The 14,036-nt window shown below is 33.9% G+C and overlaps 1 protein-coding gene across 13 annotated transcripts in view; it reads left to right on the forward strand.

Annotated features, from left to right (window-relative positions):
• The window catches only part of TRDN (triadin), a 390,017-nt gene that overhangs the window by 229,290 nt on the left and 146,691 nt on the right, over positions 1–14,036 (forward strand). For 10 of the 13 annotated variants that reach the window (XR_009354661.1, XM_059177681.1, XM_059177674.1 and 7 more), the window contains 4 exons: positions 8,190–8,219; positions 8,961–8,978; positions 12,330–12,362; positions 12,479–12,505. The exons of 2 other annotated variants lie outside the window; for them this stretch is intronic. Coding sequence is in view for 9 of the 11 variants with exons in the window: in XM_059177681.1 (XP_059033664.1) it covers positions 8,190–8,219; positions 8,961–8,978; positions 12,330–12,362; positions 12,479–12,505 (108 nt within the window). In the remaining 2 variants the exon portion in view is untranslated. Of the gene's footprint in view, positions 1–8,189; positions 8,220–8,960; positions 8,979–12,329; positions 12,363–12,478; positions 12,506–14,036 lie in introns of those variants that run through there. One more of the 13 variants, XR_009354662.1, reaches the window with a different exon arrangement.

Below are 14,036 nucleotides of genomic sequence, written 5' to 3' on the forward strand. Positions count from 1 at the left end.
GTCGGAGGAAGATATTTCTGGTTGTAGCAGATTTATACTTCAAAAGAACAGAGAAAGAATTTACAGTTGCAAGTTTTCTAAAGTAAATGTACTAATACAGGAGGGGTTGACGGCCTTAATCTAGAGGATATCTGCCTAAAATTTAGGCAAGGTAGGGGGAATAGTAAGGCCATTTTAGTCACTGTGATTCTATCTAGCGAAATGTTTCTTATGTACCCTGACAGTACTTAGACAGGGTCTAGATAACACTACTGTTTATGAATCTAGCTTATTTTCTTAGTAAAAATAGTATGAAGATATATTTCTAACTTTGAAAATGACAATAATATTCTAATTAGTGTTCATATAATCTGAGAAAAATAGAAAAAAAGAGTTATATTTTTTATTTAGTATCATCAGAACTTTATATTATCATAGCAGCTTGAGAGTCACATTCTGCTTCTATTAACCAGGAATCTAAGAGTCCACAGATAGGAGCCAGAAAAAAATATTTCTGTTGGTCATTATTTGTTCAGAGGGAACAAAACCATGATATCATAATAAAGCCAACTAAGACACGTTAGTGTCAGAGTTATTTTTCCATTCATTAGTATTCAAACTAAAGTATTAAAAGACTTTTGGGTATATGAAACAATAGTCAAATTACAAACTGCATCGCTGTAACTTTATATCTGTTGTTGTTTTTTTTTTTCCTCATTGCTATTCTTCCAGGGTTTTTTATTCTATTTATCCTGGATTAGATGCCTCATTTTCTTTTTCTTTTTTTTTGAGAAATTGTTTATAATCAACATGTAATATTTGGAAGGGCATGGAGAGGTTGGGCAGAGCTTTGCCATGGAGAGTCAAGGGATCCAATATCCACCATCAGCTGTAAAATATATAAAACATACCCCTCTGTATTATTATTATTATTATTATTATTAATTATTTCCAAAGACCTTTACTGATTATCTTTTATCTCTTTTTTGGAAAAAAGTTTTGTAATTGCTAAGCTTATGCTGTTTAAGAAAAAAAAATACAGCTATCTAGAATAATTTTCATTGTTTCCAGTGTCTAAAAGAGAGCAGACTCAATGTCCAGCTATTCTAGGCAGTCATTTGATTTTGTTTCATGACTTTCTATTTCTATTTATCCTGTTAAGCAGATCAGAGAGGTATATGGACATAACAGTCTTGGTTCTTATTTCTCATTTTTTATAATCTTAGTAAGATTATAGAAATCTTTTTCACAGAGGCTTCCTGCCTCTATTGCAAATATGACTATTCAAATGGGCATGTTTAATACAAATTACCAGATACAATTTGGATTTTCAACATTTTCTTTTATACAAAGTTTATCTCTATTCACATTCAAACTCTTGGGGTATAGTTCAAAGATACTATTGGTTGACAGCTTTCCTGGAGAAGAAGAAAATCAGGAGGGCTTGAAGGCTTAATGAGAAAGCCCTGGGAAGTTCTTTTGTTAGTGAATTTTAAAATGCAGAAACAGAAGTACATACCAAATTATCAAAGATGATCTGTGCACCAGGGGCAAGGAACTTCTTGAATAATGAACTCTGAAGATTTGCTTTTCATGTTAAAATCTTATCCCACATGTACCATCAGGTCTTTCTTAGAAAACTTAACAAGAGAGACCTTTGGCTCCACTGAATTTGCCCATCAATTTTACTGTTCTTTGGAGTTTGGGCATCAGAGCAACCATATCTTAGCTTAAGTAAGCGACATTTTTGAATATTCAACTAGGGTCCTTTTATAAGCCATTTTCTGCAGAAATTTCCCCTGTATTCCTCTTTCTCCCCCTTATAGATACTTTACTCATCTTCTGTTAACACACATTCTTTCTTACAGTCCATTCGTTTCAAAGCCAAAGTCCCATCTAATTGTACTTTTCTCTGTAAAATGTGCTTATTCTCTATTTCTTCTTATGTAATTGCCCCCACTCTCGTTGGAGACACAGAGACACAAATTCTGGTGTAAACTTCAACCTCTGTTTCTCCTTTGCCCCTGGCATTTAGTCTTCTAGAATTTTTAATTTGGCTGAACTCTCTTTCGTTTAATCTTTCCTAAAATAATTAGAAAGGCTAATCTCTATTCACAGCTCCAGGTCTTCTAGCTCTCACCTCACATTGTTATGTGAGTCCTCACGTCAGTTTTCTAACTTCTCTTGTGAACCAGGGCAAGGATCTCTGAAATCAGACGTCCTCAAAATGTGGTCAAGGACTCCTGGGGGTCTCTGAGACCCTGTCTGTGGTTCTTTAAGGTCAAAACTATTTTTGTTAAAATATGAAGTCATCGTTTGCTTAGTTCATTGTCATATTCCCATGAGTGTGCACTGGAGTTTTCCAGAGGCTACATAATTTGCAATATTGCAACAGACTGAATACTTAAGCAGATATGCAAATCCAACTGTCTTCTCATTAAGCTAGACATTAATGAGATTCACAAAGTCACTCATCTCACCATTTTTTCTGTATTGGAAAATATATTTGTCATAAAAATATATTACTTCTGTTAACGTGTAACAGGTTTATTCTTTATTAAATAAATGCATAAACAAATTTATATTTTCAATTGTCCTCAACTTTATTTTTTATTCTTTTTTAAAGGTTTTCTTTATTTATTTGACAGTCAGAGATCACAAGTAGGCAGAGAGGCAGGCAGAGAGAGAGGAGGAAGCAGGCTCCTGCCAGGCAGAGAGCCTGATGTGGGGCTCCATCCCAGGACCCTGGGATCATGACCTGAGCCGAAGGCAGAGGCTTTAACCCACTGAGCCACCCAGGCGCCCCTCAACTTTAGTTCTTAAAATTATAAACATCAGTGGCTAGAAACTACATAAATAAAAGCTGTTCAGGGTCTTTTAAAATTGTAAAGAATTTAACGGATGCCTGAAATGAAAAAGTTTGAGAGTTTGTAACCTAAACAGTAATTCTGCTTATAATGTTTTCTCTAGATAGTGTCCTTCAAAATATTGAACTGACTTCATAAAACTTTTCATGTAGTTACCTATTTAAAATATTCAGCAGCTCCACAGCAACCACAGAATATAGTCTACAGGCCTTAGTCTATAATCCAAGCCCCACAGTCTGTTTCCTGACCTCTTGTCATATGCACATCTAGAGATCTGGGCAAAGACAAAGCCAAGGCCCAAATAATTCCATCAGTCAAGATACGAGTTCTTTTGAGATAGAGACAATTCATTACTTCCATGGTCAGTAAAAGCAAGAGAAGCTGAAGGTGCCAACACATTGTGGTTCTTGTCCTACACACCAAAACACAGTGACACCCAAAGAGGTGGGGCCAGATAATGCAACACAAGTTAGGGACATTTCCGTGTTGAGGAGTCAATTCTAGACTACAGCCAAATGGTTTCCTGGTCTGAAACCTATCTCAGAGTATTCTAGGCAGGAGAACTCAGGAGGTGATAAGAAGCTGTCTCATGACAGCTTCCTGGCCTCCTATGTTCCAGAAGGATCAAAGGGCATTCTGCTGAGACTCACATTATCTATAGTTTAAAACTTGGCCCCTGCAGGGCCTATATGGATATGTGCTGGACCACGATGATATCACGGTGGAGCCTTTACATTATGTTTCTACCCACTTGGATATGTGCTGGACCACGATGATATCACGGTGGAGCCTTTACATTATGTTTCTACCCACTTTCTTCCTGTATGTATCACATACTTCATCTGTATCAAGCCATTCTCGATTTTATGCATACAACTTGCTGTCTTGCCTTCATTCCTACTGTTATCATAATAGAACTTACCCTTTCCTTTTCCTTCTATGAATATTCAATGTTTTTAGCTCTCAGGGAAAGTTCTCCTTCCCCTAAGACCTCTGTCTGACCTTCTCAATTAAATATACTTTCTTTTTCATTTATAATCTCCCAACAGAATTTATCTGTACCTTTGTACCATTGTTTATTTTTTGCCACCTTGCACTTCTATTATTGGTATTCATTTTCATCCTACTCTAATTGATTTTAAAACTTTTGATTAAAGGGACCATGTCTAATTCCATTTGATCCCCTATTGGGACTAGCACATTTCCTTAGTTTGCACATTGCTTAACAAATATTTATTCTGTGAATGAATCAGTAATATCTAGGACTCTTAAGATCAATATAATATCTACAAGAAATGTGAGTAGGTACTCAATTTTCCGTATCCCAGGCAAGGAAGAATTTTTTAAATTATTATTGGAGGTTATATTCCAGTGATCTTTTTAGGTCTGAGAAATCCCAGCCAAATACTGACAATTTTGTCATAGGTGTATTTTGATCACTAGTGGCCACTTGAGTTGCCTAGCAGATCTAGGTAGATCCCATTCATTTATCTTAACTTCATATATGAATTCCTGGGAGCTGGAAAGCCTTTGAGTTTTCCAACACAGTTTATCTTCTGAAGGATACAGTTTCATTGAGAATGAGCCAGATTAGATTTCTCATTTACTATAGCTAGAACAAGAACAAGTAAGTTGAATGCATGTATGAGTTAGGGCTTCAGAACTGAGATCTGAAGAGAAATAACGTTGAAAAACAAAGCAAAGTATCTGTTATTATAACTGAATAAAGATGTCAATGGGACAAGTTATCCAAAGGAAATGGAGTAATTTATCATCTGCATTACCAGATTATAAGAGAGTTAATTTTTCCTTCCATACAACTGGTATTTCATTATTCTGTGGCATCACTTACAACTATAATAGACCATACTTGATACAGTAGTCCCTCTTTATTCACAGTTTCATTTTTGGCAGCTTCAGTGACCTGAGCTCAACCACCACCTGGGAGCCAATGGCCCTCCTTCTGACACATGGTTAGAAGGTCTATAGTAGCCTAACATAGTCATAATGTTTATATCAGTCCTCTCACTTTATCTCATCAGACAGGCATTTTATCATTTCACATCATCACAAGAAGGGTGAATATAGTACAGTAAGATATTTTGAGAGATGTCACACTCACATGACATTTACTACAGTATATTATATTTTATCTATTTTATTATTATTTGTTATTACTAATCTTTTCTGTTCCTAATTTATAAATTAAACTTTACCATAGGTATGCATGTATAGGGAAAAAGCATAGTATATACAAGGTTTGGTTTTAGGCATCCACTGGGGGTCTTGGAATATATTCCCCTTGGATGAGGGAAACTACTGCGCATTGCCAAAGATGACTGAATGATGAGTTGAACAGATTGTGAACACATCACTTCTTTTAAATCACATCTGCTATGAGCATCAGTGTTCTTAATAAAAGACTGTTGTTCACATTATTGGGCATATGGTCTTTAGGGAAGTATATTCACCGAGTAAGCCTTTATAATATTTTTAAACCATTTCAGAAGAGTGCTAAGAGGCTATAATGAAGTTTAATAGCCGGAGTATTAATGGCTGGTACTAATAGCTTTTCAGGGTCAGTATGTGATCTTTCAGTTCTAAGCATTATATTTTTTGTTGCGCAGGTATTTTACTTGTGTAAGTCTGCTGCTCTGTTGACTCCAAACCAAAGACATTATTTTATAATGACATTTTAAGTTAATTGCATTATAGCTTCCATTTTTAGAAAACATGTATTGAATTTTTAAAACCTACTTGGTGAGATCATGGCATGTTATTCTTTTTACATTTCTTCTTAATGAAATGTTTTATTTTATCTCAATAAGCTCTATACTTTACCTGATCCAGGACTTCACATTTTTTATTCTGTGATTTCAATGTAATTGATGTCTGGTACATTATATTACCAATTTTTTTTTCTTTAACTATTTTATTTATTTGACAGGGAGAGATTGAGAGAGCACAAGCAGGGGCAGAGGCAGACAGAGGCAGAAGGAGAAGGAGAAGCAGGGTCCCCGCTGAGCAAGGAGCCCGATGTGGGACCTAGTACCAGGACTCTGGGATCATGGCCTGAGCCAAAGGCAGACACTTAACTGACTGTGCCGCCTAGGGACTCCTATATTACCAATTCTTACTACAAGGGAGAAGGGAAGCAAATTAAAACAACAGACATTTCACAGATACACATTATATTCAGCTTTCCTTATCAACCCCACACCAGCATCTAGTCAGAGAATAGAGGTGTGGGGGTGGAAATAATCTTCTTACCGCCACATTTTATCCTGTCTATCTCATCAGTCTTCCCAAGCTTTATTTTCAGCTGTACTCCTGAATGACCATGTGTTCCTCATGATCTTCCTGTGTTTTCCATATTGTCTGTACACTAGAATCAGTGGGAGTCACATGACCTTCTGGGCAAGTAGAAATCCTACTCCAGCATACTGGAGCCAAATGAATGGAGAACTTACAAAGATTATTGAACTTTGCACTTCATCATTGCAGCTATTGTGTTATAAGAATCTGGGTCTGTATTATTAATTATTGGGCATATTAATAACAGGATATTTGTCATATTCTTATATGAAATTGTTCTATGTAATATTTTTCTATATATTTGAATTATTTGCTTATCTGTTTAGGGTAATTATTCATGAAGGAAATGAATGAAAAATTGCTTGCAAAGCACATTTTAGATGGCAAATTTAGCCTACTCAGTTATAGTTCCAGCTGAGAAACTAAATATCAAGAAAAATATTTTTTGAGAGGGAAGAAAGGATATTAAAAGAAATCTGGTTTAATATTCTTTTTACTGTGCCATGCTGGACATAATAACATTTAATAGATATTTAGTAAATAAGTAAGCTTTTTGTTCCAAGGACTTATTATTTTTCAAAATAAGGTTTGTTTTTCCCTTACACATGAAACATACCCCTATTAGAGAAAAATTAGAAACTCATAGAGAAGACATTGCAAAAATATTACTTGAATGGCTGTATTTTTCTATAATGTGGATGTTAATGAATTCTTTATCAGTTCCAATCTTGTTCAGAAAGTACTGTTTAATATTCTCATTATTTACACATATAAAACAATGTCATGAAAAATGCTTTTTCCTTTATATATTTTTGTGATAATTCAGAATTTTTCTCTTTGGATTTCTAGTAGTGGAATTATTATATCAAAAAGCATGCTAATTTTTATGACTTTCTCAGAATTCTTCTTCAAGTTGGTTTCTTAAAGTGTGTGTCTAGCTTCTGTTTCTATGGAAGTGAGTTTTTACTTCTACTTCACTATTACTGTCATTGGTTATCATTTTTCATAAAACAACTCAGTTGACCATCTAACTGCCTTTCGTGAATAAATTCCCATTGTCATCTTCAAACATTTTAGCTCTTTACTTCACTGTGAAGTACCAAACACTTCCCTATAAGGCATACAACTCCGCCAAGCATATAATTATAGCCAAAGAAAAGTTTATCTACCTTTTGCAATTATCAACTTATAGCTCATTATTACAATTATAATTTAAGTAATAGCCAGAAAATTTCAAAGTCAAGTTACAGAAGGGGTAAAGGAAAAACCACAGAAGATAAATAAAATATTTCTGAGCAGAAACTTTAGATGCCTCTATTCTAAAATAAATGGGGTCAAAACCCTCTCATTTTATTTTCAAATTATAGGAACAGAAAGTTGCATGACCTAAATACTAAAAAGTAATAAAATTTTCAGATTTAGGCTGAATATACAAAAGACTAAAAATAAAATAGATGTCTGCTGGCCACTGAATACATATTACTCCATAACAGCTACTAAATACGATGTATTCCTCAGTATACTTTGAGCTGACCTCAACCTGTTTTTTCCCCATTACAATAGAAAGAATTGAATATTTGTATTGTAAATATACAGGGAGGGCAAAGCAAGTGATTTCGGTGGCTTTAGATTGAGCAAATGAAGAAACCACAGACTAAATTCACAGGCTTCAGCCCATCTTTATGGAAACAGACCATATATTGGCTCAGCTTGACTTTCTATTAAAAGGTTATTAGCTTTGATAGGTACAATGTAATCTGTGAAAACTGATGTGGATATTTTCTTTCATCTCTGTCATTTTTTTTAAGTCTTTCTATTTCAGAAAATTTCTTATGTACTGCCTCACTCTAATGCTCATCTTTTCAAAAACAGAGTACTTTCTCCTTGAGTCCCATATTCTAGAAATACATTATGAGATCAGTCTACTTTATAGAAGATTATTTCAGAGTATTTGGCATTTTATTGTAAACTAATAAGTTGTCAATTTATGATATCTACTTTATCAATAATTTATCTTTGTGTTTTCAGATTCTAAGAAAACAAAAACCCCGGTAGAAGGTATTGGAAATATTTTTCTTTTCTTATATTTGATGAATACTAAATTGCATTTCTTCTTAAAGGACAATTATAGAAGAAAAAACTATATATGGGATAGGAGAGAGAAAGAAAGAGAGAGAGCGAGAGAAGGAATTTGAAGGAAAGAGTCAAATCTTTACTGCCACTATTGCTATGAGATTTATTTGGCAAAATAAAAAACAAATACTGCATATGTTTACTTTTCACAGTAATTGTTTTCAAATAAATGTTTGCTTGACAAGAAATTGAATAACGTTCAGTATCAAGAGTTTATTTTACTAGAAAGCATAAATTCAATTAATCTTGGATACACTAGCATCAATTAGAAACTGAATTGTTCCTATTAAGTTTTGAGTAGAATCATAACTCATCTGGCAAGGATACCTGTTTCTTTCATATTTGCTTGTATGTGATTATGTGTTCACCTGTGTTTAAGAGACTGCAAAATATAAGTCATTGCAAGTGGCTAAACAGTGTGTGTAATCCTAGGCTGATTCATTGTCAATGTTTTGCACTCAAATTCTGGAAACACCTTCAGTAGTAATTGGCAATACTTCAGACCAACATTGAAATTCGAGGAGAGAGAATGGGGAGAGGAGTTGGAAAAATCATAGTCTAGTCAACCTGTTGGGGGAGTAATTTTATCTTTGAAGGTTTTAAGAGCATAAGACCAATTGTTATTTTTTGTTTGTTTGTTTGCTTTGTTTTCATTTTTTTCAACAGAACATCCCAAGGGAAAAAGTAAGGAAATGCATGTAAATTGTATTTGTGTATATGTGTTTTTCTCTTTACAATTATTATTGGCCTGCTGGTATATTTAGACTCCTAGTTTTGAATATCTCTTTTTTATATTTTATGCATGTGAACTGTACTTGTGGTTTTTTTCTTAGAATGAAAAAATATACAACCTGAGGGCCAGAGGGACTGAAAACCATAGCAGTCATTCTTAAAGTCCTTTTCCATATTCATACAGTTGTCTAATGATATCCACAGCCTCATAACCAAAAATACAAGTTCATTTCACTAACCAAAACTGTTAATGTAGATTTAGTCCCTGTAATCTGGTTTGTTCTCAGTCCTTAAAAAAGACCAAATGGAAGTTCTTTTTCAGGCTGGTTTGATAACCACTTTCCCATTATCTTTCTTCTTGTAATCCATAAGTATTTTGGCATGTTCATATGATATGTGACATTTCATTCTTAATGTGATTTCCCCCCAAAAGCACTGTAAGTTTTGTGTAATAGCATTGCTTGGAATACATGCCTTCAGCAGTATCCACTGTTGCTCTAACACTGTGTTAAAGCTGTTTGCTAACAGTAAAGCTAGATGCCTTGAGGTTGTATCTTTTGCAAATAACATGCTTTCCTCTGAAGAAATTAGGACATGTTGAACAAATGGGAACAAAAAGCTCCCAACTTAACCTTACTCAATCAGCCATTAAAAATGATCACATTCCCAGAAATACAGAGTTTTAAAGGATCCCAGTGATATTTTAAAAAATCTGTTTAAAAATATACACCACTTTTTTGAAAATTTTATGTATGTTTTGGCCCTGCAAAAGGTTAGGACACTGAGGCATTCTATGTCATAAAAATGCTCTAAAATATTCTGTGGGTTGAATCATGAAATTATAGTACAACTCAGCCAGGGGGAGCAATCTATCTATAGAGAAGTATGTGTTCCTTCAGTTTCAGATTTATGTGTATGCACAGCTGCTGATGAGCACTGGCTCTTGGATACAGAAACACTCTATAAACCATTGCACCAACAGGAAAATGGAGGACAACCAGAGATGTGAAAAATGATGTTAAATTATATATCTATAACCGTAAGGCCCTCACTTTATTGCAGGCTATGTAATTTAAAAGATCTCACAGACACACAGCATCTCCTTGGCAATCTTCGGAGCACTGGTATATTTCATTTAAGAAAAAAAAAATGCCACTCTGGGCATTCATTTACACCCTAGCTGCTTCCTTCATTGAGAAGTTCAGTGGATTACGACTTGGGCAGTATTAGCAAAAAGAAAAAGAATTTTCCTCTAAACAACTAACAATTCTCTTTAAATTAATGTATTTGCTCTGGTTTTTCATCTAGAGTATCCTGCTTCTTTTTTAATTGGAGAGAGAGTTCAAAGGCTCAGGTGGAGAATGAAAGGCAGGGAGGGGCAGAAGAAGAAAGAGAGGGGAAGCTGACTCCCTGCTGGGGGAGGGGCGGGGGGGGTGCACTACTTGGGGCTGGATCCCAGGACCCACTAGATTATGACCTGACCTGAAACCAAGAGTGAGACGCTCAACTGACTGAGACATCAGATGCCACTAGACTTGCTTTTATTCTTGCTGATTGTTGTATCTTTGAATTTGTTTGATTTAGATTTTTTGTCTTTAAGATTGCTTCATTCAGTTGTATATCTCCATCCCTATATTCTTATTTTGCTTCTACTTTTCTAGTTATCACAATTAAGAAGTCATTCTTTTTTAATTTAAAATAAATCTTGGTGGCAAAACATGGGACCATCACACATGTATTTTTGAATATTCTTGTGATCTATAATTTTTTCAAAATAAAAAGTAAAAAAAACATCAATTATCGATAGGATTTGTTAGTTCCTGTCAAATTAAAAGGTACCTTAATTTGTATTTATTAAAGATAATTCAATAATTATATCCTGAATTATCCTACATAATAATAATTATCCTCAACAACCTTTTTCTTCACATTGTTCCAAATTAGCACAGGTATATTTCTGTTTATATGATGGCTTTTGGATGGGACTGGAAGGCCCTTATTTTAGCTTTGTAATATAACATATAGCTGGAATTCAATTTTGATACATACCCAGATCAACTTCTAGTATTTTTCCAACTGTCATCACTTTGCCATTTCTTAAAAATATTACATGAATGTTGCTTCAGTTCAGCAAAAGATTAAACAACACATTTAATTACTCCATGTTTTTGAACAACTTTTGGTAATGTTCTCATTAGCTAAGTCACCTAAATATCTTCTTTCTGATATGTGACCCTTGGTCAAGTCATTTTTTTATTTGTTTTACGGCCTACATTCTCCTTGTGAGTGGATAACTCACTTCTTATTCTTACATGACTAGACCCCGATAAACAAAATTCTACTTCAGAGATTGATGAGATGATCCTAGAAGATTTGATAGCCCTCTATGTTTCTAAAATATAGTTCTTAGAATTCTTTCAGCATATGCATTTTCCAGTCCCCAAAATGTATTCATTGAATGAAACTTTAAAATAATCTCCCCATTTTTCTTCAAAAAAATCTGATAATAAGGTACTTATGTTAAAACATTTCTTGAAAAATCTTCTTTTAATTTGACAAGCTTGTCAAGGCAAAATAAAAAATAGAATTGCAGATAATAGCATTTGGTATAAAATTAGTACTTGCACTTTGTATAAAATCAGTTCTTATTATAATATGTGTCATCTTACTCTTGAGGCCAGAATAAGGCTTTGTCTCATATGATATTGACAAAAATGGGTTCTTAAAAAGAAATACTATCTAATAAGGACTCTACAAGGAACATTTATCCTAAAAACAAGGGAACCGTGTTTTGTTTTCCATTGAAAATTCAATCTATTTTAGTATCTTCAGTTTGCCTCAGCAAAATCTTTGTCTTAGCTAAACAAATAACTTTTCAATATAAGAAGATTTCACCTATAAAGAGGACGTCCATAGGCAATCTGTCCATTTTTATCCATTTATAAATTTTGGCTCAAAATTTATCCGTTTTTTTATCCAACATGAAAATTTATTTCGTGTTGATCTAATATAAGGGCAAATTAATTATTTTCCATCGTTGATAGATTCTTTTTAGTTTTGGGGGTTTATTATCCATGAAAAATTTTTAGTTCCTCTTACATAGGATATTTTTGTGCTGTTATGTGAGGGAACTCAATGAATGGAAAAAAGGGAAAGATTTGTTTCATTAGTTTTGTTAGTTTATTTGTTTTATTCGTTGCTGCAGTCCAGTATTAACACATACATGTTTCTCTGTGGTTAAAACAATTAAAGTGGGACATATAAAATTAGAATCATCATAATAACAATAATAATATGTTTCAGAACAGGAAAAGAAAGAAAAACATGTGGAACCAGGTAACCGTTTTTAAATTCCTGTCTTGCTTTCATTTTATTATTTAATTTGCAATTGAATATTGAATTGCAATAGAATAGCTTAAATGTTGACTTTTTTCTTTTCTTGTTTGATACAGCAAAGTCACCAAAGAAGGAACATTCGGGTGAGTTAGACTGACCTTCCTGGGTTCTTTCTACCTGATGCCCAATGTTTATTAAGGCTGCAGCCTTAGACAGGGGGTAAGGGCCATGCCAGGGAAGGGCAGGAAATCCCTTCTCTTCATGGTCTTTATTTCAAGGTCTTGACATAGAGTTAACATCAATGCAGTTTTAGAAAACATAAACCAAATAATATGTTACATTCTTCTTACCCAATGAGTGTCCTGTAAATCAGTAGCATCAGGTTGTTAGAAATACAGTGTCTCTAGCTGCAGCCTGGATCAGAATCAGAATCTGAAACTTCCTAAGATCCCCAGAGAATCTGTCAAAGCAGTGTTTGAGAAGTGCTATTGAGTGTCAAGTAACAGAAACAAAACAAAGCAAACAAAACAAAACAAAACAAAACAAAAAAACCACACACACACACTTTCTGTAAATGCATCCAATATTGCTTTACTTGTAAAATATGGAATATTTAGTTCAGCAAATATCCACTCCCTCTTCAAAATGTTACTTAATGACATTTCTTGAATACTCAGGGTAGCTGCAATGAAAGCAGCAGTAGACTTTGCCCTCAATGTATTTATATTGTAATGGGGGAAAATTGAATTGAGAATCAGACAATCAGTAAAACACACATACAAACAAACACATCTAAAAATGCAGTGGGTACCAATACCAAATGGTTTTCTCAAAGGTTTCTAGCATTCAGTCTGTCCTATTAGTTTTTTCAAATGAAAATAAAGGCAAGTTTCTAAATCTTATTTTATGGACTGCATTTTAAAATATTATATGTTGATTTTGCCTTCAGATTTCTACTCACAGAACTTTACTGAGTTTTCATATGTGTATGCATGTGTGTATGTGTATAGGTGGTCACAAATTCATACAATGTCCATTAGTTACTCTTTCCGTTTTATTGTATTTAAATGGAAATTGCATTTACTCAGTGTTATATAAATAACCAGCCTTACAAATATAGCTCAACTGTTTCCCACTGCTCCCTACACCCACAGCTCAGAGCAAACCACAGGTTAAAAGCTACATTTCTTCTTCTTCTAAGTTTATAAAACTTCCTCAGACAATTCAAATCCATTTAGTTATTCCTCCTACTAGGGCCCATAGCATCATCCTCTCTCCTTTATAATTGGACTTATTATACTGTTATAATCACATTACCTTTTCTTTTTTCCATTTTAAATAGAAATTAGAGTGCTTATTATAATGGCAGGCACACAGTAGACACTTGATAATGTTTATTAAATGAAAGGAGAAACACCAAGTAGAATAACCACATTAAAAAAAAAATTTAAATGGGAATGACTTTTAAATAATTCCCAAGATGAAATGATCAGATTTCACCATTTCACATTAACATTGGTACTATTTATCCTTTGGGAAAGAATGTTTTTGTCCACCTCCCAGAGGACAGAGTATTTGTTCATTTGTGAGTAACATTCCCACAGTTGGGCCAAACACATATTCTTATTTGTGCATGTATGCAAAAAACTAAAGTTTATATCATTGAAATATATA

The sequence above is a fragment of the Mustela lutreola genome, chromosome 6, assembly GCF_030435805.1.
Source record: "Mustela lutreola isolate mMusLut2 chromosome 6, mMusLut2.pri, whole genome shotgun sequence".
Classification (NCBI taxonomy): Eukaryota; Metazoa; Chordata; class Mammalia; order Carnivora; family Mustelidae; genus Mustela; species Mustela lutreola.